The sequence below is a fragment of the Ictidomys tridecemlineatus genome, chromosome 10, assembly GCF_052094955.1.
Source record: "Ictidomys tridecemlineatus isolate mIctTri1 chromosome 10, mIctTri1.hap1, whole genome shotgun sequence".
Taxonomy (NCBI): domain Eukaryota; kingdom Metazoa; phylum Chordata; class Mammalia; order Rodentia; family Sciuridae; genus Ictidomys; species Ictidomys tridecemlineatus.
The window spans coordinates 63480202-63506562 of NC_135486.1; the positions used below are offsets into that span (position 1 = coordinate 63480202).

At 45.0% G+C, this 26361-nt stretch overlaps 1 protein-coding gene across 4 annotated transcripts in view; it reads left to right on the forward strand.

Moving 5' to 3' along the window:
* Positions 1–24815, forward strand: part of Actn2 (actinin alpha 2) — a 59789-nt gene extending 34974 nt beyond the window's left edge. For 2 of the 4 annotated variants that reach the window (XM_005320350.4, XM_078023098.1), the window contains 14 exons: positions 1566–1651; positions 3007–3099; positions 4847–5077; positions 6566–6713; positions 8387–8537; positions 11586–11694; positions 12981–13121; positions 14956–15138; positions 17431–17565; positions 18430–18609; positions 21363–21509; positions 22221–22286; positions 23159–23317; positions 24601–24815. In XM_005320350.4, the coding sequence (XP_005320407.1) occupies positions 1566–1651; positions 3007–3099; positions 4847–5077; positions 6566–6713; positions 8387–8537; positions 11586–11694; positions 12981–13121; positions 14956–15138; positions 17431–17565; positions 18430–18609; positions 21363–21509; positions 22221–22286; positions 23159–23317; positions 24601–24759 (1988 nt within the window). In that variant the 3' untranslated portion in view covers positions 24760–24815. The other 2 variants (XM_078023099.1, XM_078023100.1) reach the window with 2 other exon arrangements.
* The last annotated feature ends 1546 nt before the right edge of the window (positions 24816–26361 follow it).

Consider the following 26361-nt stretch of genomic DNA (forward strand, 5'->3'; position numbering starts at 1 on the left):
GGGATTTTCAAGGGGTTAATTGGCCTATTTAGCCAGGAACTGTACCTGTAGTGAAAAGTGAATTCTTCTCATCTGAACTATCTAGCATAATTTTAAGAGGTTGTGAAAGTTATTTCCCTACTTTTCACCATGAACCTATTTGAGGTGAACCCTGGGTTTGGCTCCTCGTAGACCTGGCAGGGGCCTGGATGACCCTGGGCCTTGTGTGTTGTGACAGGATGTCCCTGTGAGTGCACTGAAATTCTGGAGGCCTCGTTCTGGCCACAGACGTGACTTTCTTGCTAGTTGAGGCTCTTCTGGGCTGGCAGCGCCTTCTCTGGGCAGCTCCTTCATTTCCTATGACAGTTCTTGGAAGTGCACAGAGTGTTGACTTTGCAACGTAACTTCTTGGACTTGAGCCGAGACTTAAACAGCCCCAGTGTGGGGTAGGGGAGAATCCCAGCCTCTCTGAGGAAGCACTGGGCAGAAGCTGCAGGATAGAACATCCACAGCTAACCACCTTTTCTCCATGCAGAGTCAGCACACACTACCAGACCCGAGGAGAGGGCCTCAATGACTCATGCTCCCGGTTACTGCCATGCTTTTGCTGGTATGCAGAGGTGAGGCTGCCAACACAGGTCGCCACTCACTTTCACCTCCTATGTCTGGATTTTTTCCTCTCATTTTCCTGGTTTTTTTTTCCTCTCTTCTGAGTAAAGAGACCCATCTTGTTCTGAGGAAGCTGGTGTTTGTCTTTTGTAGTCTAGTTTTCTTGAAACTTACTGTTCACGCAGTAGCACGCCATTTGTGTTTGTTTTCCTCAGGATTCCACACAGTCATACAATTCTTCCTGTTAATGGCCTCTGTGAACAAGGCTTTGCTCTAGAGGATCACAGGGAATTGTGTTAGCTTCATTCTGTCGTTGACTGACTAGAGTTCATGAGCAAGGTTAAGAAGCATGGTGCTGCCAGGGTGGAGCAGTAAGGGGTGTACTTTCGTGGTCGTCTATTCTGATTGGTCTTCAACTAGTGCAGAGGGTAGTGGACACTCAGGAGCATGTCCGTGCCTGCCCTTCTCTCTACATGTGTTGTCACTCTTAGTGTCTCTCTGAGTGGCGTGGTAAGTGTGTATGGAGGGTGAGCAGCCATGCCCTCTCCACCTGGGTGATTTACAGAGCAGAGAATGCCGGCCACTGTGATGGTGAGAATGGAGGAGTCCAGAACAGTCTGCTAGTATCTTGAGCGTCTTTCAGAGTACTGTGCACTCTCCAAGCAATTTGTCAAGCGGAGTCTACAGAAAGGGGTGACATTCTGATGCAGCAGCAGGTTCCGTGGTCATGCACTGAACACCCTTTAAAAGCCCATCAGGATAGGGAGCACAAATCCCCAGTTGATTGTTCAAAAAACCTGTGTGTTTAGATCATTCTGTCAGGAGAAATCTCAGTGCCGTGCATTCTTCCCAGTCAGGATCCCCGGCCTGTGAAATGCATAGAAAACAGGTCATGTGACCTGGTTTGCTCTTCTCTGTGTTCACCCTGGTTTCTCCTCTTCGCCTGTGTGTGTCCTGTGTTATTTTCTCCCCCTCAGACATTGTGAACACTCCCAAACCTGACGAAAGAGCCATCATGACTTACGTCTCCTGCTTCTACCATGCTTTCGCAGGAGCGGAGCAGGTACTTGACCCCGTGCACTGCTGGCTGGCTGCTCCGTGTGTGCCTGGCGTGTGTGTGCGCGTGTTTCACATCTGACTTGGACTCTTTCTTAATGTCACTGAAAAACCCTAACACAGCGAGTTCCAAGCTGCAAATACTTTGTAATGCTTTAACTTTACACAGTTACGGAAGGGGTTTTAGTCTATATTTTTTCTTTCTGAGATCTTTTGTTTATCTCACTAGTCAATTGTAGAAATATTTGGGCGTTAGGAACAAAATAAGTGCCTTGAAGAGCAAGCCACATGCATCAGGCAGTGGGGGTTGACAAGAGAGGTAATGCCTTCCCTTGGTCATCTGCCTGGAAATTGCCTTTATGGCTCAGTGATTTGTTCTCACATCTGTCAAGATTAACTTTTGTTTAGTGAACAGTGAAAGGGATACAAGTGCTATAGCCTCAAAGAAAAAAAAGAAAAGTCACATTCCTCTAGATAAACAGCCCAGACACTGGGAGAATGTTCTTCAGCTTCTGTAGCTTCACCAGTTCCTGCTGCTCACCCTTTACATTATGTGGAATTCCGATAGACAGGGTGGATGGTGTGTGTCTTCCTGTAGTCCCTTTCATTTAAAAGTGATCATCAGGAAGCAGTCATAACTGAAATCTGCCTGTGGTTAGGCCCAGAGGGCTTCAGAGGCCAGGCTAGTGGAAGGCTATGGGCCTGGAAGCATCCTTGAGACGTTCCTCTTCTCCATCCACCGCATGGTCATGGTTTGAGGCCATGACCACAAATGACAGCAGAGGATTACAATGACTCCTCAAGTTAAACAGTAAATTAAACAAAACCCTAAAGCAAGCTCAGCTCTGTGTGAGGACCCTATCTAGAAAGTTCTGCATACCCTTTTCGGAAGATATCTTGGGTGCATTCAGTGCAGCACTGTGTCTGTGTGCTCAGGACCAGTCACTCTTGATTTCTGAAGTCCAGTGTCATTCAGGGCATCTCTGCTCTGTTGCCATGAGATCAGTATTGAGGAGTGTTCAGGTGGACAGACATTCAGGGACCCGAGATTTGGTCTCCTTGACCCACACATGTCTGTTACTAACTTGCTTGATGTCTTACAAAGCCTGTGTCTTGGACTAATGTCATTTCCCTGTTGTTGCACACAGTATATCTAGCCTGCTGTGTAAGTCTCTGTGAAAACTTAAAAACAGTGTGAAATGATTTCAGTGTCAGAAAGCTGTGCCCTCTGTCATATCCTGCCCTCACCCACTCTGTGCCTATTCAGCACGCCACCCCTCCTCGCCCTCAGCCTGGCCCCGTCGGCCTGTGTGTGTGCACCCTGTCGCTGGAGCCGTTCCGTTTACCTCTTGTGTTTTGCAGGCTGAGACAGCGGCTAACAGGATATGTAAGGTTCTTGCTGTGAATCAAGAGAATGAGAGGCTGATGGAAGAATATGAGAGGCTAGCGAGTGAGGTAAAGGAAACTGGTGGCCCCATTCTGTCCACACCCATCCAGGGGGTGAGGTGCAGAGTGGGAAGCGGAGCGTCCATGGTCTTTGCACTTTCCACCTCAGATAGAAGAAAGGCAGAAGATGTGCTGCATCTGAAAGGAGGGTAATCTTGTAGCCACGCAGTTCCTGCTGCAGACAACCCCAGAGCACAGAGCTGGTCCGCATGTTCCCAGCTAGTGAAGGGCACCTTCCTTGGGCTCTGCTCTGTAGGTCGGACCCCCAGATGACACTGCGGGACTTGTGTTCCTCCTGACATTACACAGGATGCAGATCACGTTCAGGAGCCTTGCTCCACTCAATGGCCCCTGAACAGAACTCGTATGACCCGCTGTGAGGAGGTGGCCCAGCCTGTGTGTCTGCCATGTACCCAGGGCATCCAGAACAGAGTGCCCTCCCCACAGGGTCTGCACCCGAGGTCCAGGGATGCCTGTCCACAGCTCTTCTGCCAGACCTTTGGTTAGAGAAGCACTGTCCCTGTTGATCTCTTGTCCTCATTGTAGCACAGGTTGCAAGGAGGCATGTCCTGCCTGCCCAGGAGTTTTTTCTCCCTTGGGCTGGGCGAGGCCCACAGGCACTTCCTCCAAGAACAGACTCCAATACAGTGGCACATGTTCAAGCCCAGATAATTTTTGCTCTGACTTAATTTACCTGATATTGGGTCTATGCAGGGAAAATTTTCAGGATTCTTGGAGTAAATTGTCCCAATTAATAGTTTATGGTAATCTAATCTAGTGATACTGAGTTTGTATTTTTATACTACTGAGGGGAGGAAATATATATATTTTTGTTTTGTTTTGTTTTCTTTCTTTGTTGTTCATAGTTTTACTATGGAAAAATCCAATTGGACAGCATTGTTTAAGACTGCGATGAAATTCAGATTTCAATTATGACCAGAACAGAAGGATAGCCGGTTCTCAGTAATGAAATCCTCCCTTTTCTTACTTAGTCTTTCATTTACGCTCCTGAGACCTTGGACTGCAGCAGTCTCACCATTTACACTGCTTTATTCTAGTCTTCTGGCATTTCCCTGACTGTCAGCAGGCCTGGGGGGACGATGGGCCTCCCGTGGGTTGGTTCCAGGCCTGGGAAGGGGTGTGCAGGAGCCGGGGATGCACCACCATTCTCACTGATCTCTGACTGGTTTACTTAAAAGCTGGATGTTAAAATAGGCACTGGCACTGAGTCAGCCCCACGCTTATGGTACATTTGTCTAGTAAACAAACTCATTAGAGTCATTAGATTCAAGCTTATTTTTTTTAATGCATTTTGATTTAAACTCAGTTCTTTGCTGAGTTTATAACACTATATTTCCTCCATGTCAGATTTTTTCTTTCTTTCTTCCTTTTAATTTGGAAGCTCCATCCAGCATTTGTCTGCTAATGTCTGGTCCCTGAGTTTATTGTAACTGTCACATTTTTTGTTAAACATGACTTTGCGTGCTGACTTTTAAGTTTCGACCTGTGTTTGGTGTTGTTGGGGTGGGTCACTACTCACCAGTGGCCCTTGGTGACTCCAGGAGTCTTTCTCACTGCCATGCGCAGGGCTGCCCTCCCTGCCTTTAGGGCAGGGCACTGTGACCACCCTTCAGTAGTTTGGGGAGCATTAGTTTAACCTACTCCAAATGATCAGGCACCTCTTTTTTTTTTTTTTTTTTTTAAACTGGGAGCAGTTTGCTGGTGTTTTCAGCAGTGTTTTTGTGTTTGGGAGCAGCTTTTGGAATGGATTCGGCGCACGATCCCCTGGTTGGAGAACCGGACTCCTGAGAAAACCATGCAGGCCATGCAGAAAAAGCTGGAGGACTTCCGGGATTATCGTCGGAAGCACAAGCCCCCCAAGGTGCAGGAGAAGTGCCAGCTGGAGATCAACTTCAATACCCTGCAGACCAAGCTGCGTATCAGCAACCGGCCTGCCTTCATGCCCTCCGAGGGGAAGATGGTGTCGGTGAGTAGCTGGGGTCATCCTGGGAATGCGGGAAGCTTCATGTTTTCCTATAGGCTTTTGTCCTGGGTCTCTTCCCTGGTGGACTGCGAGAAGGAGGCCTTGACTTGTTGAATCTTGAGACAGGGTCTTGCTAAGTTGCTGAGTTGGTGTTGAACCTGCGATCCTCCTGCCTCAGCCTCACAAGCTGCTGGGATCAGAGGTGCGCACTCTGCCACCTTGTCATTCTTGATGTTTTTCACCTGCCATCATGCAGTTGTTGACTCAGCCCATGAATGGTGTCCCGCAAAGAGCAGGCCCTCAGCAGATATACCAGGAATGGCCTTTCTTTCCTCCCTTCTCCAACCTTACCTCATCTGCCCCCATAGATCTACCGGCAGGATCATGTACCCTCTTCTCCCTGCTATTACCACCTACCCTTTTCATATTCTCAAGGTCTAAGTCTGGCGTTCTTCTCTCACACTTCAGTTTTCCCCTCTCGATGGTGTTACCACATGAACATTAAAAGTGCTTTGAAATCTGCAAGACAAAAACAAAACAAGAGGGCTGGGGTTATGGCTCAGCGGTAGAGTGCTCGCCTAGCACATGCGAGGCGCTATATTTGATCCTCAGCACCACATAAAAGTAAATAAATAAATTAAAGATATTGTGTCCAACCACAACTAAAAAAAAAAAAAAAAAGAAACAAAAGAAACAAAAACCCCATCACTGCACCCCACTCCATAGCTGCTGCTTGATTTGGTCTCTTTATAACAGAACATGTACAAGGAGTTCTGTCATGGTTTCCACCATATCACTAATTCCTGCAGTACCCTGGCTTCTGTCCCCCTCCTCTGATGCTGTCTTCATCTCTCAGTGACATTCATGTTGATGTCCACAAACTTGTCCTCTTTGGTTTCATACTTTGTACTTCTTGGTGGCTGTGACCCTATTGGTTGTTGCATTCTTCTTGAGATTCTTTCTGCTCTAGTCTTTCCCTTCTTCTTCCTCCCTCACCAGTGAGGCCTCCTCCATATCTGCTCAAGGTCTCACCTTCTCTGCTGTCTGCAGATGTTGGGCAGCTCCTGTGCTCAGTGCTGAGCTTCCTTCTGTATCTTGATACCCTTCTGGTGATCTCATCTAGATCCGTGCCTCTAATGACTGCCAGTGCCAGTGCCTCCCAGATCTACTAAACCAGCTCCCAGGCTTAGATATTCACCTAAGCCTGACCTCAGGATGGCTTTGAGGCTTCATTTTGTAGCCAGAAAACTTAAGCCCCGAGTGCCTCTGTCCATACCTGGAGAAGTATGGGCTTGGCAGAGGAGAGTAGCTGTATTTTGAAAGGTCCTTGTGATGATGAAGACATTTGGAAACCAAGATAATTGAATGGTCATTTGGGTGGAGGTGGGGAAGGAAAAGGAAACAAAGGGAGTACTGCCAGACGGGCACTGGAGGATGCCCAGAGGAGGGCCATGCATAACAACCTTGCCTTGCCTGTCCTTGCGTCATCAGGACATCGCTGGAGCCTGGCAGAGGCTGGAGCAAGCCGAGAAGGGTTATGAGGAATGGCTGCTCAACGAGATCCGGAGGCTGGAGCGCTTGGAGCACCTGGCTGAGAAGTTTAGGCAGAAGGCCTCCACCCACGAAACCTGGGCCTACGGTGAGTGCACAAGGTTAGGGTCCAGCTGCGCAGAGCCAGGAGGCAGAAGGCTTCCACCCACGAAACACAGGCCTATGGTGAGTGATGAGGCCCGCATTTAGCTCTGGGAGGTCAGGGTTCAGCTGTAGAGAGCCCGGAGGCAGAAGGCCTCTACCCACAAAACACAGGCCTATGGTGAATGCATGAGGTCAGGGTCCAGCTGCACAGAGCCACAAGGCATCATTACTAATTGTCCCCAGCATCTGAGATACCATAGGCAGGTGTCCTCCTATTTGCCCTGCTACGTTTCTCAAGAGGAAAGCATGAAGCTGGTGTTCTAATCAAGCTTCTGAGTGCTCTTCATGTGCTCAGTGTGGGAGGCCGGCCTCCTTCTTCTCTCCTGTCTGGCTCCAAAGTAACTATCTGTTGCCTAACTGTTGACAAGATAGCCTCAGCCCAGCCTCTACCACAAGGTGTGTATCAAATGCCATCAAGTATTTTACCTAGAAAATCTAACAGGGAAGGAGGAAAGCCAGGGTGGTCTTCTGTGGTCTGACTTCCTCGTTGCCCTTGCGTTTATCTGCTTCCTTCAGGCCTTACAAATGGACCTGTACCTATAGCCAGGGTGATGTGTCTGCTGGACTAAGTGGTCCTTCCTGCTGAAGGAGAGGAACAGAACCTTCACTCCACCCTGTAATAGTCTGTTTTGAGAGAGGTGGGGGAGATGTCCTGTCATTCTCTGCTGCCCTGTGCTTTACTTGAGTTTTGATGTTACATAGCAAGTACGTGACAGGTAGGGGTGCCCCTCCCTGACAGTGGCAGCTATGTGCCCTGGACAAGTGCGTGATCTCTCAGTGCCCCAGTGTCCTCTTCGGAATGGGAACAGCAGTAACAGCTCCCTTGAAAGGTTTCATGAAGATTTGGTGAATTCATATTCAATCAGTGTTGGACACACCATAAGTGCTGTGTTTTCATCATTAAATATATAAATATTTGCTTTCTATTTCAGTCTTTATCCAATTAAATTCTTTTTCCCTCTGTAATGTTGGAGGTTGAACCCAGGGTCTCACTTACGTGAGGCAAGTGCCCCACCACTCAGCTATATGTCCAGCTTCTGGAATTAAATGCTTACAGGTCATTAGCCAGGGAATAAGTGTGGATCTAGTTCTTCAACCACAGCAGTTGCTGGAGTTATGACATGTGGGGAAGTAAGTGGAGGTTAAGGAAGGAAAATCTGTAATGTTTATTTTCAGGACAACAAAACCCAGGCCACATTTGGCCACAGAAGTAAAGCTTTCAAGCAGAAAGCACAGTGGTAGGGTGGCACTTGTGGCGGAGAACAGAGCCTGAGTGTCACAGTCAGTCACCCAGTAGCTCCTGGGAGCCAGGGTTCACTGAGCTGAGCTGAGCACTGGAGGGGCAATGCCCACTACTCAGTAATGAAGAGCACAGCTTTGTTTTGTGAAACGTCCTCAGTGTGCCCCCATGCTTGGGGCACCATGGGCTGTGGGCACCTGGAGGAGCTGGGGTGCTGATGGCAGGCAACGGCCTGAATGCCTCCTGCCTCAGTCCTGCCATGCTTGGCACATCCTCTTACCTCTTTGGAAACTCTGTGCTCTCGGGGTGCTTGTCCATTGCAAGGAAGCCTCTGGGAGGCTGCAGGGTACTCACGCTTGCTGATGCCACCTTTGCAGGCAAAGAGCAGATCTTACTGCAGAAGGATTATGAGTCTGCATCCCTGACGGAAGTTCGGGCCTTGCTGCGGAAGCACGAGGCCTTTGAGAGTGATCTGGCAGCCCATCAGGACCGCGTGGAGCAGATCGCAGCCATTGCACAGGAGCTCAAGTGCGTGCTGAAGCCCAGGGCATGGGACTTGGGGACCCCTGGGAGAGGGCAAGGGAGGCCTGCCTTCCCCTTCTCTAATGGATCCAGAGCCAGGCCAGAGCACCCTGGGACAGGATTGTTTCTCTAAATGTAGAAACAGATTTGACTTGGGTTCATTGGTTGTGGAAGAATCCCTGCCTCCCATCCAGCAGCACCCCAGTCCCCCACAGCTGGGGAAAGCAGGGCAGAGGCCTAGGCTCTGAAGGTGGGGCAGGGCAGCCTTACCCTGGCTCCATCCAAGAGGGGGACCTGCCTGTGCAGAGAACAGCACAAAAGGAGCCACTATCTAGGCCCTGGAGCAATTGTCTACTCTGCTTTTCATTTTATGGCAAGAGCTGGTGTGGAGACTGAGGCCAGGTGGAGTTGAGCACTAGGTGGAGGTTCTCGGTCCTTCCTTCTTTCCCCTTCATTATAATCACTGATACATTTGCAGGATTTTAAGAGCCTAACACATAATAATAACTTTAAAAACTAAATAATAAAAATTGATTTCAGTATGTAACATTTTAAAACGCCCAGGTTCCTCACTTTGACTAGAGCAAACTTGATTGACAGGTGGGGCCTTTTTTTAAAGAGAACACTATTCTTCAGCCTTGTCATATCAGCTCCATATAAGCACTTCATTTTCTGTGGCCTTCATATCCTGTCTCTACTCTAAGTTTGTGACCTTTACATGGTCTTACAACTCATGCTGCTTCCATGTTGGCTCTGATTGCTCATTAATAGTTACCAATAAAATAAGGGATGAAAGGAAACTCAGGCTATTTAATGCTCTATAATAGTTCCCATGAGTAATTAGAGCTGTTCTAAGTGTTGCCTATAAATTTAAGAAGTATTTTCATATTATTATTATTCCTGGTACCCTAGTGCCTGTCTCCTGACATAGTTGAGATGAACCACATACTGAATTGTTCTGTGTCCATTATATTGCTAGTAATGTCTTTATCCTTTTTGCCTATCTTAAAGTAATAATTCAATTTTTTTTTGCATTTCTTAAAGTACACAAAAATAGTGTGTGTAGTTATGCAAATCCTGACTCCTAAAAAGCAGATACACATGCAGCAGGTGCATGTAGATTATCTAGGAGAGACCCTAAGGATAATACTGGAGGGGTGAGCACTAGCATCTGCATTGGGGATATGTGGAAGCAGCCTTTGGTTTTTGTTTCCAGTTTTGGACAGTTGTGTTTGTTTGTTTGGGGCAAAGAGGATTGAACCCAGAGGTGCTTAACCACTGAGTCACATCCCCAGTCCTTTTTATGTTTTACTTTGAGACAGGATCTTGCTAATTTGCTAAGGCTGGTCTTGAACTTGAGATCCTTCTGTCTCAGCCTCTGGAGTCACTGAGATTACAGGCATGCACCACCATGCGTGGCTCATTTCCAGTGTTGGAGAAGTCTTTCTTCTAATTTTTTTTTTTTTAAAGTGCGGGGGATTGAACCCAGGGCTTTGAACATACTAGGAAAACACTCTACTATGAGCTATCCCCAGCCCCAATATTTGCATTTTGAAGAGCCATTGCTGCCTTTGTCTTTATTTTCAGGGATGTGCTCACTGCTGGTGTGTTTCCTTTGTTTTGTGTGCGTGCATGTATGTGTGTATGTGGGGGGGGGGGTGGGGTTGTTTGTTTTTGTTTTTGTTTTTGGTCATAAGAAATTGGCATGCCTGGTGCAGTGGCACATGCCTGTAATCCCTATGACTCAGGAGGCAAAGGCAGGAGTACTGCAAGTTCAAGACCAACCTCAGCAACTTAACAAGGCCCTAAGGACTTAGCAAGACCCTGTCTCAAAACACTAAAAAAAAAGCCTGAGGATGTAACTCTGTGGTTAAGTGATCTTGGGTTTAATCCTGAGTACCAAAAAAAAGAAAAATCAGCACAAGAATCTTAGCTTCAGTATAGAGAAGAGAGCATGTTTGTGGAAAGCTGGTTGCTCCTGAGAATAGACAGGCTTTGACAAGGTGACAGAGAACTTCTGTCTACCGGAGGAACACTCAGGTGAACACTGAAGAACCTTGCGATAGCAAGCACAGGCATCTCCTTCGCTCAGTAGCAGAAACAGTAGGTTGAGTGAGCAGGAGAAACAGCAATGAACAACCACTGCCTTCATATAAGGTCAAAAAAAAAAAAAAAAAGACAAGCCTCATGGAAATGGATGGGGCAAGGAAAGGGGGGCTTCGCAAAGCTGTCTCTTCCTATACTCTTTAGGAAGCTTCCTGAATGTCTTTACATTTCCATGATTCTTGCTTTTATCTTAACTAATGGTTGATTAGGTTTTGTAGAAGACTGAAACTTCCTATCCCTGGAGATGTAAGGTTGACCTTCTAGTCAATCCTTTTTTCAGAAAGTTCCAGTCACTTCACCTCACAGTGATCCCCAGAAGGGGTCCATGGGTGGATCTGGCCAGGAAAGATTAGCATTTAGCAAGAAATCATTTTGTTCTGGCTTGTTGGATTAGTGGCAAGAACCTTGTGGTCCCTATGCGGAAGGGCTCTGTCCTGCCCTCTTTTAGAAGTCCCTGTGTGCTAGATAAAGTCACAGTATCCTCCAGGACAGGCTGTACTCGGTAGTGAGCTTGTGCCCTTCCAGAGGAACCAAGGACACCCAGTGCAAGCCCACACCTCCCTCCCCCTTGACTCATTTCGATGTTATGGTCACTGTGGCTACAGTGGCCTGCAGGACTGTCCTCAGGGCAGAGAGTTGGCTTCACTTACAGTTTCCATTTTAAAACCATGCTTCCAGAGGGCCTCAGAGAACAAGGAGGGAGAAGGCTAACCAGAAGCATTAAGGGGACAGCATTCTTTCAGTTTAGAAATTTGTTGACTGACATAAAAGTTTTACTAATTCTTATAATTTTTCTAAGACTTATGGGGACAGTCAATAAAACCCTGAAATGCTCTGTCAATTCTCTTGCCAGATCTTTTTATTTAAAATGTCCTTGTCTGTTTTGAGCCCCATTTCCCCTCATATCACCTGGGAAAACTAATCTTCATTTATTTTCACTCTTCCCAGTGAACTGGATTATCATGATGCTGTGAATGTCAATGATCGTTGCCAGAAAATTTGTGACCAGTGGGACAGATTGGGGACCCTCACTCAGAAGAGGAGAGAGGCCTTGGAGGTGAAGTCTTAAAGGCACCTGTAGAATGAAGTCTTTTACTAGAGGCTCTTTATTTAAGTCATTGGTATTCTCTGTGTCTCTGTGGCCTTGTGTATTTAAATCTAAACAGATCATTTGTTGAATGGAGCCCCTGAAGGGAATATACAAAGTGGGAGATAGGAACATGGAGGTTCATAACACTGTGTGTTCTTTTGAAGTTTTTAAGAAGCATAGGGATGATGGTATAAGCCCACTTGGTCTCCAGTAGTAATTATAGTAAATTTCCAAAAGTCCTTCTGTATGTGTAAATTGACAGTCAGGAAATCAAGAAGAACCCAATTGAGACGTGCAGAGGGAAAGTGGTAATGGATATTCAAGGAAAAATTGATGAGAAACAGAATCAGAGTGCATCGGGGCTTCTCTGTGTGCAGGATGTGGGTAGAAGACAGTAGGTAGTAAGTTTAAGGGTACCTAATAGTCTTTCACCATGAAAGGACTCCTGGGACCTGAGGGAAAGAGGCTGCTTCCAGGTCCCAGGCTTTTCCCCTTGACTCTAATGAAATAGAAACGTGTGGACTCAAGCTTCTGAGTGCCAGCTGGCTGTTATGCATTTGCATAGAAAAGGAATGTCTAGCAGGAGGAAGGACCAGGCACAACAGACCAAGTGCCAACATTTTAGAGTAGGAGAGAAGGTGAGTCTAACAGTGGGAGATCCCCAGGTACAGCATGCTCTCTGTCTGCTCCCCATCAGCTCTGCTGTGGAGAACAGCACACCATCTCTCTCTGAGGCTGGAAGCCTCATGCTCTCATAAACCCACAGAGGTGAGCATTGTATTCCAAATGAGGATTGAGATTGCCAAGCTAGTTCTTTCTGTCCTCCCTCTGTAGGTGACTTTGAGAGTCACATAGCTTTCCTGCACCTTGTAGACGACATAATGCAGAAGGTGTCTTGAGTTTCCTGCTACCCGAAGTTGGAGAATCAAGCCTCTAATTTACCAAGACCTGCTTTAGCTGAAAGCAAGTTAGGAATACTGTATATGGATTCTCACTTTTCCAGAATCTAATATCTAGCAGAGTACTTCAGGTGCTTTAAAACCAAGACTGCTCTGGATGTCAATGAATCCTTCTCAAGGCCCACAGGGCTCAGCCTAATCATCTGAGCCTTGGTTAACCTTTTATAGACATATGCTAAGTGTCAGCTAACACTTTATTGTTTAGGGATATGTTTTTACATTTCTCTGTACATCAGAGGATTTTTTTTCAATTTAATCTATTATAACACTCCCTTCTATTTAACTGATCTTCAGAGAACAGAGAAATTGCTGGAAACGATTGATCAGCTACACCTGGAGTTTGCCAAGAGGGCTGCACCTTTCAACAACTGGATGGAGGGTGCTATGGAAGACCTGCAAGACATGTTTATTGTGCACAGCATCGAGGAGATACAGGTAGCCAGACTCAACTCTACCTGCATTAGAGGTGGTTTTGTTTATTTACCTACTGAGTCATCTGTTTATCTATTTTTGGCACTAGAGATTGAACTCATGGTTTCACACATGCCAGCATTTGCTTTAGCAGTGGGCTGCACCCATCCCTTTTCTTTATTCATATATATATATATATATATATATATATATATATATATATTTTATGTATATATTACTTTTTAAAATTAAAAAGCATATGCTGGAAAGCCCAAATAAGTTGCCCTTTGAACCTTAGCTTGTTTGCCTTTTTGCTGCAACTAGTTGTCATCAGGTAATGTTAGATGCATCTCAGAGGGGTTGCCTTTTTCAAAAAGAATGCTGAATCCTTAAGCAACTTGGACATCTCTGTTCTTAGAATTGCTCATGGGAAGCTATGAGTCTACTGACTACTGAGTTAACTACTTTGCACATGTGTACATTATTGCCATTTGTTTAGACCTACAGAGTTTTGCTAGATCATAAAACATAAGAAATCCCAAACCAGCACCTCCCTCCAGTCCACATGGTCTTCTGGAGCTTCAAAGCTATAAATAAGTCTTCTAAGTGGTGGTGGCAGGGAGGAAACTACCTTCAAACAGCCAGGTCCCAATTTATTTAGAGACCATCATACAGTGAATTTAACATAATAGAATATAAAAAGAATACTTTTGTAATTCTTTTTCTGTAAAATAGGAATGTCATCAGCAGACTGGAAACACAGAAGGTCAGGTTTGCACTCCCGCCTCGCTGCCAAGGAGCAGGCTAGAAGGGTGGTCCCCTGGTGTCAGGGGAGTTACACTCAGCCCCTGACTTCAGATGGCTCAGTGTAGGGTCTTTCAGCTTTACAACAGTGCAGAAGTGACCCACATTCTGTAGAATCCAGGCTTTACATGGTGACTTTCCCACTTTTCCTGGTCTGGTGATAGGCAGAGTGTCCTCTTGTGATACTGGGCAGGGCCAGCTCCTGGTCAGCCCGCCATCACAAGAGGAAACCATAGAGCCTCTACAGCGTGTGGTGGGCTAGGCAATGATGGTAGGTGGGTTAGTGTGCTAAATGTGTTTTCAGTTTAGGGTATTTTCAGCCTCTAAGGGATTACGGGGATGAGGTCTCATTGGGAGTCAAGGAGCAGGTGTTTTCTTTGAATGTTGCAGCATCTGAAAGAGATTTTATTGGTGTTTCTGTGCACATTGCAAAGCAGAGGCGAATTGCCAAAATCTTTTGTCTCTCTTTGGAGTAGGCAAGACTGCTACGTCTGCCTCAGGCGTCACACTGTTTAGTGAGAGCCTGTTGGCAGCTGATGTGTTGCAGGACTAAAGTATGCAGTGGGTTCATCCTGGGCCACAGGCAGCAAGGATGTGGACCATGAGACTCACAGTCCTTCATCTGACATGTTATCATCAAGGAACGGGTTTGATTTGTAGAAGTTGTATGGAGTTTTCTGGGGAAGAGCTGGGTTCTGAGGGCTTCTCTTTTTGAGGAGCAGAGATGTTCTGCTATTGTCTTTAGTTATAAATGAGGTTGCAAGTGATGAGTACAGAGCTGAGAAGAACAGCTGTTGCTAGAAAGTTCTAGCTAAGTTCTTTTATCAGCAGACATTAAGACCTTAACAGTAGCAGGGCCCAGACATAATGAAGGCAAAGGTGATTTTTTGAAGAAGAAAACAATTTTTTTTCCAGGCAGAGCTTTTGAAAAACATGCAGGCTTTGTTTTTCTCCAGAGGTGCCTGCAGGTAATGTACAGACACTCCTGTGTGTGAACATCAAAGCCTGTGAAACTGATGGTAATCTGGGTTTTCTCCCTTGTTCCCTGGTGCAGAGTTTGATCACTGCCCACGAGCAGTTTAAGGCCACGCTGCCAGAGGCAGATGGGGAGCGGCAGTCCATCATGGCCATCCAGAACGAGGTAGAGAAAGTGATTCAGAGCTACAACATCAGGATCAGCTCAAGCAACCCATACAGCACTGTCACCATGGATGAAATCCGCACCAAGTGGGACAAGGTAGGTGGCATCTTGAAGCTAGGGTTGAGGGGAGAGGCGAGCACCTGGGGCACTAGGGTGACTGCCATCTGGCCTCATAGGCCAGACTTTCCTTCGTCCCAGAATTTCACACTCTGAGTGCCAGTTGGTAGCCTTTGTGGTTCTTGGAAAAGAAAGTTGGAATTACTTTCTTTAAGGAAAATCTTATAGATTTTGGCAAAATTAGTACAGATTGTGATACTAATGCTATTAGGGAAACGGTTCCTAAAGTGCCAGCTGAATTTGGGGAAATCAGCTTGCCCATAGTGTATCATTATAGAATTTTTAGACTGAATTATATCCCAAATGTGTGTGAGTTTTAAATTTAAAAGAGTCACTTAGAGTGTTGGGGTTGTGGCTCGGTGGTAGAGTGCTTGCTTAGCATGTGTAAGACACTGGGTTTAACCCCCAGCACCACATTCAGAAAGCCAAATAAACAAAATAAAGGTATTGTGTCCATCTGCAACGAAAAATATTTTTTAAAAAAAGTCACAAAAATACATCTGAGGGACAAAATATTGCTACTAACTTTTGTTGCTCTTTGAGTTTAGAGAAACTATTCACAAGTTTATAGTCAAAGTAGGCTCATTTTCAGCCCTTTTGTTTCTTTTTCTTTTTGTACTGGGGATTAAACCCAGGGGTGCTTCATCACTGAGTGACATCTCCAGCCCTTTTTATTTTTTATTTTGAGACAGAGTCCCCTGAGTTGCTGAGACTGGCCTTGAACTTGCTGTCTTCCTGCCTCAGCTTCCTAAGTTGATGGGATCACACATGTGTATCACTGTGCCTGGCCTTTTGGTCTCATTTTAAAGAGAAGCAAGGGTTAGTTACAAGCAGTGCCAAAGAGGGGACAGAAACGGCATGGAAAGGAGGCCAGTGTCCATGTCAGAGACAGTCATTGCATGAGAGGTTTTTATTGTGTGTGTTCCCCACCCCCACCCTCTGCACTGGAGATAAAACCCAGGGCCTGCTGTGTACTAGGCAAGCGCTCGACCACTGAACCACATCCTCAGTTGTCTGCCTAAGAGCTTTGAAGTTAGTTTCTGGCCAAGAAAAGAGAAAAGGGAAACTGAGCTGAGTAGTTCCCTTTAACAACAACAAAAGGATCTATGTAATTTCTTAAAGTGAGACGTACTCTTTTCCCCTCAGTAATTTATAGGGCAATTGGCCATATGGATTTTCATAAAAGGGACTCTGGCAAATATTGCCTTCAACAGCAGTTTTGTAGACGACACAAAAAAGATTTCTGCAGTAGTTTTCCTGCCTTTTCAGAGAGCACTGGGGCGTAGCCTTAAAAAATGACTCACAAGTGTACAGGCCAGATGCCACTCTTCTCTGGAAGCAGACCTTGGCCCAACAGGGCTTCTGTGTTCACATGGGTCAAGGAGAGCTTCAGCAGGCTGGGGAGCCTGAGGATCCCTTGATGATGATGATGATGTTTACATGATCATAAAATATGTAGGACTGTGAAGGAAGTGAATTACACTGTGATATAGTGTTTAAAATATTTTTGAAGTTGGGATATAGTAATGCATGTGCCTCTACTAATACTTTAAAATCAAGACCTCATAACTGCTGATGATGTTGGAGTAGAGCTGAGGGCACATGATTTATCAGAGGCAGCAGTAGCTGGTGCCTGAACCTCTGGGATTTCTCCTGTGATGTCTCAGGGGTGGCAAGGCACTGCTATGGATTTGCTGCACACCTGCGTAATGGAAGAAAATGTTAACTTTGAATCAGAGAGAGTGAAAATAAAGATAGCAGTTACCCCCTCATCCAAGTTCACAAATCTGCTACATTGTAGACCTGGCTCCGTGGCATGGGAGGAGGGATCGTGGTGTGCCTGATAGAGGCTCTTACACACCTTGTACTCTACAAGCCTTGGTGGCACCAGGTGGCAGTCACAGCTAGTCCCCCTATAGGAGGGACTCTCACTTCTCCCCCTCTTCTCCCTTACTCCACTTCCCCTCCCTCTCCTCCTCCCACCCCTCTTCCCCTCTCTCTCCTCCCCCCACCCCACTTCCTCTCCCTCTCCTCACTCCTGCCCCACTTCCCCCCTCTCTCTTGTCCCCTACCCCACTTCCGCCCCCTTTCCTCACCCCTATCCCACTTCTCTTCCCTCTTTTCACCCTTATCCCGCTTCCCTTTTCCTCCTCTTCCATCTTCCCCACCTTCCCTCTCTTTCCACTCCACCAACTCCTTGGACTGCTATCCTGCAGCCATTCCTAGGAGACCAGAGCTGGCTATTCACCCCTTGTCCTTGGGCCCTGACAGGTGAAACAGCTGGTGCCCATCAGAGATCAATCCCTGCAAGAGGAGCTGGCTCGCCAGCATGCTAATGAGCGCCTGAGGCGCCAATTTGCTGCCCAGGCCAATGCCATTGGTCCCTGGATCCAGAACAAGATGGAGGTAGGTCACATCCTTCTCAGGCTGTCCACAGGCCTGGCAGCCAGTCCCCCTTAGTGACAGAGTGGTGCCTCCTGTGCTGTGGATTCTGGTTGCCCCACTCATTCTGTTTTCATATGGGGCTTTATCTTTCCAGCCCTGGGGCTGTTGTGGACTCTGTGTGCCTGGCACACTTGGGAGCTTGGTGGGTGCCCAATGAAGGGAGCAAGGAGGTTCTTACTGATGGATATTAATTGTGTCATTAAAAATAGCGATGAAGCCCTTTCTCAGTTTTTGGCCTTTAAACCCCCAACCTAAGGGGAACAGCAAAGACTCAGGCATGCTTCATGTCAGAACATTCACGAAAGAGTGGTCTGTGAATGGTGTTGAGGTCTGGGTTCATTTCATCTCCAAGAACAGCCAGGAGACATTTCTCTCTCTTTTGGTGATAAAATGTTAACTTTTTCCCAAAGGAAAGAATATTTAAAACTGTAAGAAATTCTTGTGCTGGAGGGTATGGCCATCTGTGTGGTAGCTCTCCCCAGGCAGTTGGCTCCCCCCCCCCCCCCGACCCCCGCTGAAGGACTAGGTTGCTGGTCCAGGAAGTTTTGCTCCCAGTGTAAGAAGATGGTCAGGGCTCACTTCTTCCTGCCTTTGCTGTTCCACTGTAGATTCTGGGAGACCTTTTCCCATTCTCCAGGTGGACCAGAACCAGACCTTATTCTATCCTGTGACCCTGTCCCTTTCCCACTGTGTCTGGGGACATCTAGTGACTTGGGCTGCTGCCTAATATGGTGTGGCATCTTGAGCAGTCATGACCGATGACTCTCACAACACTACCTCCTAGCTCTGCTCACCTCCCCCTGTCTGCCCGCGTGCCTCCCCTAGGAGATTGCCCGGAGCTCCATCCAGATCACAGGGGCACTGGAAGACCAGATGAACCAGCTGAAGCAGTATGAGCACAACATCATCAACTACAAGAACAACATAGACAAGCTGGAAGGAGACCACCAGCTCATCCAGGAGGCCCTGGTCTTTGACAACAAGCACACCAACTACACAATGGAGGTAAGCACCAGGCAGTGGACTGCTCCTGCTGCTCTCAGTGGCTGGTGTGCTCTGGATGCACTTCTGTGCTTTGTTCCTGCTGAATTCTCAAAGTGTGAACATCAGAGGGTGGTAAGCCTTTCTAGTTGCTATATGAAAAGGCTCTGTGCACTACATCAAGTGTGAGATCATAGTTAACAGCATTATGACTCAACACAACGAATTTATTATGCCTCTTTGGGGAGAGTACCAGAAATTAGACTACTGCCACATCTACAATTTGGCCCAATTTGGTCTCCCTGGGAGCTAGCAGGTATAACTCAGGCTCATCCTGCTTCTTGGTAAATGGAAAGATAGCTTCAGTGACAAATAGGCTATTCACTGTCTGTCTAATCCACAGAGATCCAGTTGTCACTATGAGAGCCCTGATCTCACTTCTGAGTACTTCCCACTATAGACTAGGGTAGAATTTTTTCTAAAGTATATGAATGTTGATTGGGTTATTTGTTTTTTTGTTGTTTAACTTTTTGAGTTCTTTGTATACCCTAAAGATTAGAGCTCTATCTGATGTGTGAGGGGTAAAAAATTTGTTCCCAGGATGTAGGCTCCCTATTCACTTCACATTATTTCTCTTGCTGAGAAAAAACTTTTTAGTTTGAATTCATCCCATTTGTTGATTCTTGGTTTTAACTCTTGTGCTATAGGTGTCTTATTAAGGAATTTGAGGCCTGACCCCACGTGATGGAGATTAGGGCCAACTTTTTCTTCTATTAGATGCAGAGTCTCTGGTTTGATTCCTAGATCCTTGATCCATTTTGAGTTAACTTTTGTGCATGGTGAGAGAAAGGGATTCAATTTCATTTTGTTGCCTATGGATTTCCAGTTCTCCCAGCACCATTTGTTGAAGATGCTATCCTTCCTCTATTGCATGCTTTTAGCACCTGTAGTTGTAATTTTGTGGGTTGGTCTCTGTGTCTTCTATTCTGAACCATTGGTCTACCAGCCTGTTTTGGTGCCAATACCATGCTGTTTTTGTTACTATTGCTCTGTAGTATAGTTTAAGATCTGGTATAGCGATACCTTCTGTTTTACTCTTCCAGCTTAGAATTGCTTTAGCTATTCTGGGTCTCTTATTTTTCCAGATGAATTTCATAATTGCTTTTTCTATTTCTGTGAGGAATGCCATTGGGATTTTGATCAGAATTGCATTCAATCTGTAAAGTGCTTTTGGTAATATGGCCATTTTAATAATATTAATTCTGCCAGTCCATGAGCAAGGTATATATCTTCATCTTCTAAGGTCTTCTTCTATTTCTTTCTTTAGGGTTCAGTAGTTTACATTGTATATATCTTTCACCTCTTTCGTTAAGTTGATTCCCAAGTATTTTATTTTTTTTTTGAGGATATTGTGGATGGGGTAGTTTTCCCCATTTCCATTTCAGAGGATTTGTCACTGATATACAGGAATGCCTTTGATTTATGGGTATTGATTTTATATCCTGCCACTTTGCTGAATGTTTCTTGGTAGAACCTTTTGGGTCTGCTAGGTATAGGATCATGTCATCAGCAAAATAAATAAATAAATAAATAAATAAAACAATAAAAAAAAATAACCCAATCAACAAATGGGCCAAGGAACTGAGCAGACACTTCTTAGAAGAGGATATACAGTCAATCAACAAATACATGAAAAAATGCTCACTATCTCTAGCAGTCAGAGAAACGTAAATTAAAACTACTCTAAGATACCATCTCACTCCAGTAAGAATGGCAGCCATTATGAAGTCAAACAACAACAACAAGTGCTGGAGAGGATGGGGGCGGGGGAGGTACACTTATACATTGCTGGTAGGACTGCAAATTGGTGCAGCCAATTTGGAAAGCAGTATGGAGATTCTTTGGAAAGCTGGGAATGGAACCACCATTTGACCCAGCTATTCCCCTTCTCGGACTATACCCAAAAGACCTAAAAACAGCACACTACAGGGACACAGCCACATCAATGTTTATAGCAGCACAATTCACAATAGCTAGACTGTGGAACCAACCTAGATGCCCTTCAATGGATGAATGGATTTAAAAAATGTGGCATTTATACACAATGGAATATTACTCAGCACAAGATCATGGCATTTGCAGGGAAATGGATGGTATTAGAACAGATTATGCTAAGTGAAGTTAGCCAGTCCCTAAAAAACAAATGCTGAATGTCTTCTCTGATATATGGAGGGTGACTCAAAATGGGGTAGGGAGGAAGAAAATGAGAAGAAAATTACCACTAAATAGGGAAGAGAGATGGAAGGGAAAGGGAGGAAGAAGGGGAACTGCACGGAAGTTGGAAAGAGACCCTCATCGATATACAGAATACATGTATGACGATGTGAGGGGGAAAAAAAAGTGTGTCACATTAGATTGGGTAGAGAGAAGTGATGGGAGAGGAGGGGAGGGGAAGCGGGGATAGGAAGGGCAGCAGAATAAAATAGACATTATTATTGCTGCATGTATATACATGACTGCATGACCAATGTGATTCTGTAACGTGTACATTTCTCATTTCCAAAATGAGAAATTATGCCCCATCTGATTCAAATGTATGATATGTCAAGATCATTATACTGTCATGTGTAACTAATTAAAACAAAAAAATTTAAAAAGCATAGGAATGTCTATAGCAGGCCCTCCTTTGGGGTCAGCTCTCCTGTTGTGAAAACGAAAAGGCAAGGTTGACATTGCTAGAAAAACTGAGAACTTATCATTGCCTTTTTCCTTGGTAGCACATCCGTGTTGGATGGGAGCTACTACTGACCACCATTGCCAGAACCATCAACGAGGTGGAGACCCAGATCCTGACGAGGGATGCGAAGGGCATCACCCAGGAGCAGATGAATGAGTTCAGAGCCTCCTTCAACCACTTCGACAGGGTACTGCACTCTGCTTATTTGAAAGGCAGTTCTGTAGCCACCAAACAATGAGTCTGAAATAATATGCATGCTGTTACCTTAAGTCTTAACACCCCAAAAAGTTTACAGGGAAACTGGTTGAGTATTGCCACAGGAAAGTAGCCACTAAAAAAAGGTATGCACAGCTGACGTTGCTCCTGTGACCTGAGGTGCAGGCTGTGAGCTGTGTCTTGCAGCTGTCAGTGAATGCATTTGTAGTGGATATCAGAGCCCCATTTGTTCCTACTGAAAGTATGTCCTTAACAAGGTGTGATTGTTGTATCTCAGTCATTTTGTAAAGACTTGGTTGCAAAACTCTGATGTAAAGCATCTAATGATTAATTAACAAAATTGACTCATGATAAGAAAAATGGACCCACAAAATGGTGATAACATTCACAGTAAAGTATATGAAAAGTTATGCTCCTGTCCAGTTCCTTTGCTACCTTCTTGACCCTGTGGTCTCATTTTTGTCTAGTTTTTATTGCCACTCACCCTCCATTCCTTTTAAATAACTATTGATAACATCCTTGTGTTGTCAGATCCACCCTTCCTTTAAGTCAGTGATGACCGTTGTGATCTTGGCAGAGTTCAAAGTGGCCCTTCCCTTACTAGATCTTTCTTACTTGGCCGAGCAGAGCTGCTCATATCACCTCTAATTCCCACTTTTCTGTTTCTTGCTTTTGCCAACAGAGAAAGAATGGCTTGATGGACCATGAGGACTTCAGAGCCTGCCTCATTTCCATGGGTTATGACTTGGTAAGACAGAAGTTGAAATTGTGCTAAGATCTGATTTTATTGAGTTTGAGTTTATATTATAGAAAATGACACACTTAAATGTAAGGTAGAACATTTAGGGTTGGTTAATTTTCATTACACAGAAGGTTTCCCTGTTGCTATGTAAAAATAACTTTACAGAGTCAAACAAACACATTTTTTTCCAGAAATTGGTCAGATTTTTTCCTAATGAAGAAATCAAGAGTCTGGGCTTCCTTTATGATTTTTAACAGCGTTATTGATATAATTTGCATCCTAGGTGAGCACACCTATAATTACAGGGGCTAAGCAGAGGAGGATTGCAAGTTCCAGGACAGCCTCAGCAACTCAGACTGCATCTTTGAAAAAAAGATGTGGGGGGCTGGGGATGTAGCTCACATCTTTTCAGTGATGTGAAAGTGCCCCTGGGTTCAGTTCTCAATACCAAAAAAAAATGTAAAAAGTATGAGTGTATTGGGACTGTAATGGTCCCAATATACTCATACTTCTGTGTTGCCCATTAATGCATATTTTAAACATGACTTGCTTTGCTTCCCTCCCAAAGTTCAAAATAAGATCACGAGCACCAGCTCTGAACTGCCTTCCTGTTTAGCAACATCTCTTTTCTTTCTTGCAACCTGAAAAAAGACCCAATCTGCTCCAAGTTACTCTATGACACTTGTATTATGTTGCATTCCTGGGTCACAGAGAGGAAGGGCATTGATATTCTAGCTTGATGCTACACAACCTTTATGTATTTGATGACAATAAACCTCAGTTACTCTAAAGGGAATCCCTTCCAGAGACTGAAAGGAATTGCAGAATTAAGATTTCAAACACAAAGGAACTTATTACCTCTTTGCCCTTGGCCTCAGGGTGAAGCTGAATTTGCCCGAATTATGACCCTGGTTGATCCCAATGGACAAGGCACTGTCACCTTCCAGTCCTTCATTGACTTCATGACTAGAGAGACAGCTGACACAGATACTGCTGAGCAGGTCATTGCCTCCTTCCGAATTCTGGCTTCTGATAAGGTATGTATTGATGGATTTCCTTTCACTTTAACATTCTAATACCAGTGCCCCTGGTATATTAGCACTGAATCTGGAAAGCAGCACAGAGGAGACCTCAGAGAAAACACAGCTCTTCCTTCCCCGGCATTTGTGCTCAGGCCTCATGCTAGTGTTATAGAAGGGATCGGTAATGTGCATTTGGTAGATGTATGTGTATGTTAAGGTTTATGGTTAATGGTTCAACCCCATTGTGCATTCTGGGTTAATAGGTGTGATTCAGAAAGAAGAAACTATTGCAGTTTAGGTATTGCAGAACTGTTAAGCTCTTCCACTAAGGGCCAAGGACCTTGACTTCATGCCCATTCCCCAGAGAAAAGTTGCAAGACTTTTGGGCAAGACTCTCATGACACATGCCTAAAACTAAGCAAGAATTTAACTGAAAGTTCAGAGCTTTTAAATACCACCCCTCAAACAATAAAAATTTCTTAGGATGCATAAATTCAGTCTGAGATAGGATTATTTTACTCTGTGATCTGGTTAAGAGAGGAAAAAGAGTCCTGCAAGAAAGTTAGGATATTAAAACACTTCAGTACAGCCATGTTTATTACCATAAAAACCAGACAGGATCAACTATCTCAAAAAATAAGAAGTTTGTTTAACATGGGGAGGGAGAGTGCAAAGGATTTAGGAAGTAGTAAACCACGTGTGTCCAACCCCCCAGGGAAGCTCCTGTTATAAGTGACACTGTGAGGGCTGGGGATGTGGCTCAAGCGGTAGCGTGCTCGCCTGGCATGCGCGAGGCACTGGGTTTGATCCTCAGCACCACATAAAAATAAAATAAAGATGTTGTGTCCACCGAAAACTAAAAAATAAATGTTAAAAAAAAGTCACACTGTGATATTATCTTACTTGTCAGTCTGCTTTACCAGAATTGTCCTATTTCTCAATGGATATTTGACATTTTTAAAAAGAGCCCCATCATTAAATGTGTCAGTATCATATTGTGGAGACGTTTTCTCCAGTGGCAGTATATTTTCAGTTTTTAAGTAAAAATATACTGAGTGGGAAAATGACTCCATTTTCTAAAAGCACATATGCATACATTTTTGTTTTTAATACCAATTCCACTATGTCAAATAGCCCTTCATTCTCATCAGTGTATAATGTGACCCAACTATACCTTTATCTGTCTGTTAAGAAATTTAGATCACAAATATAAGAAATGTTGTATTGAAAGTATTGAAACTGCTTATGTTCCAGTGTTTCTTTGACTGGCTTTGCAAACACTTGTGTGTGTTTTCCAGCCGTACATCCTGGCAGAGGAGCTGCGTCGAGAGCTGCCCCCGGATCAGGCCCAGTACTGCATCAAGAGGATGCCTCCCTACTCTGGCCCCGGCAGCGTGCCTGGTGCGCTGGATTACACTGCATTCTCTTCTGCACTTTACGGGGAGAGTGATCTGTGATGCCTGGGTTCTGTAATCATTGATCCCATCAGAACACAATAAAAGCTGAAGTCATAGTTTGTTTCCTGGAAACTTTGACAAACTTTATAAGTTAAGAGAATTTATAAGCATCTCAGTCTTTGCCAGGATGGTAACATGGCTGAAATGGAATTTCAATAGTGTATGACAGTGTGCTTTGTAAGTAGGTCTCTTTATTTCTGAATCCTTAGCTAAATGTAATAAAGTATCAAATTAGTTTGTTTCTTTGATTAAGTAAAGCAAATTACTTGAGTACTTTGAAATTAGCAAGATCTAGGGATAGAAAAAAAGTGAAAAAATGAAAATCCCAAATATCTAAGATGATGGCGGGGAAATCACAACTTGATAAATGTTTGATAATTATTATTTTTTTGTTACTGGGGATTGAACCAATGGGCACCATTGAGCCACATCCCCAACCCTGTTTTGTATTTTATTTAGGGACATGGTGTCACTAAGTTGCTTATGGCCTTGCTTAAGTTGCTAAGGCTGGCTTTGAACTCATGATCCTCCTGCCTCAGCCTCCCCAGCTGCTGGGATTATAGGTGTGCACCACTGTTCCTGGCTGTTTGATATTTTTTAAAAGAATTCTTCATATCTAATATGCATATGTGATTCTCCCTAGGAGACTATATTTGGACTCTTAGTGTTTTATTTTCTCTCTTACCCAAAGATTAGCCCTACATAAGTGTAAGTAATACTGTCATCTCTTCATTGGAATTACATGTTAGGAGATGACCTGCCAGGGAAAGACACAGACTACTTGGGAGATCTTCAGTAATAAAGTTCTGAAGCTCTTCACTCTTCAGGAATAGAGAGCCTGATTGGTGGGTTCTGATGCATACTTTTTCCCCAGAGAAGGACCTGAGAAAATGGGGAGCTTAATTCGGCCAGAGATGGAGGTGGAGAGCCCTTAGGTAGAATGGAGCTTTTAGGACTCTGTTGCTTCTAGATTCCCATGCCTTTTCCAGTACTTGCTCCTAAAGGTTCTCCAGAGGCAGCTTTAGGTAAGCTCTCTGCTTGTCAACAAGAGACACCCAGGGTGCCTTCTGGTCCCCAGCAGGCCTGCCTTAGTGGAGCCAAACTTGGCAGGAGGTCGTTTCTCTCCCTGCAGAACCTCTCCTTAGCTCTCAGGTGGCCGCCTGAGGTTTGCCCATCTGCTGGCTGTCCAGGACCAGTGTGGACAGAGCTTCCCAGCAACCCCTGAGTGTGACTTTGTCTGTGGCCTTGTCTCTGTCAGGCTTGTGTGGCTCAGGATGCTAAAGTGTCCTGGAGCTGCAGGGTGCCCATCAGCAAGTCTGTTTCCTCTGATTTTCAGCTTTCTACCCATGACGGGAAATGGGAAATGTGATCCTTTCTTTTCACAACTGTCGGGTAACTGGGTACTTTCATCATACTGGCCCATTTAGAACCTTAGACCTTTATGCATTTCATTGATTTGTTTCATTATTAAGTAGTTGGTTGTTTCCAAATTCCTGGATTTATGTGTGTGCTTTTGGGGTGGTATGCAGGTCAGCTCTGGACTCTGGTTCATCTCAAGCAGGTGCTATACCCTATCCACAAACATCAGGGAGAGACTGGGAG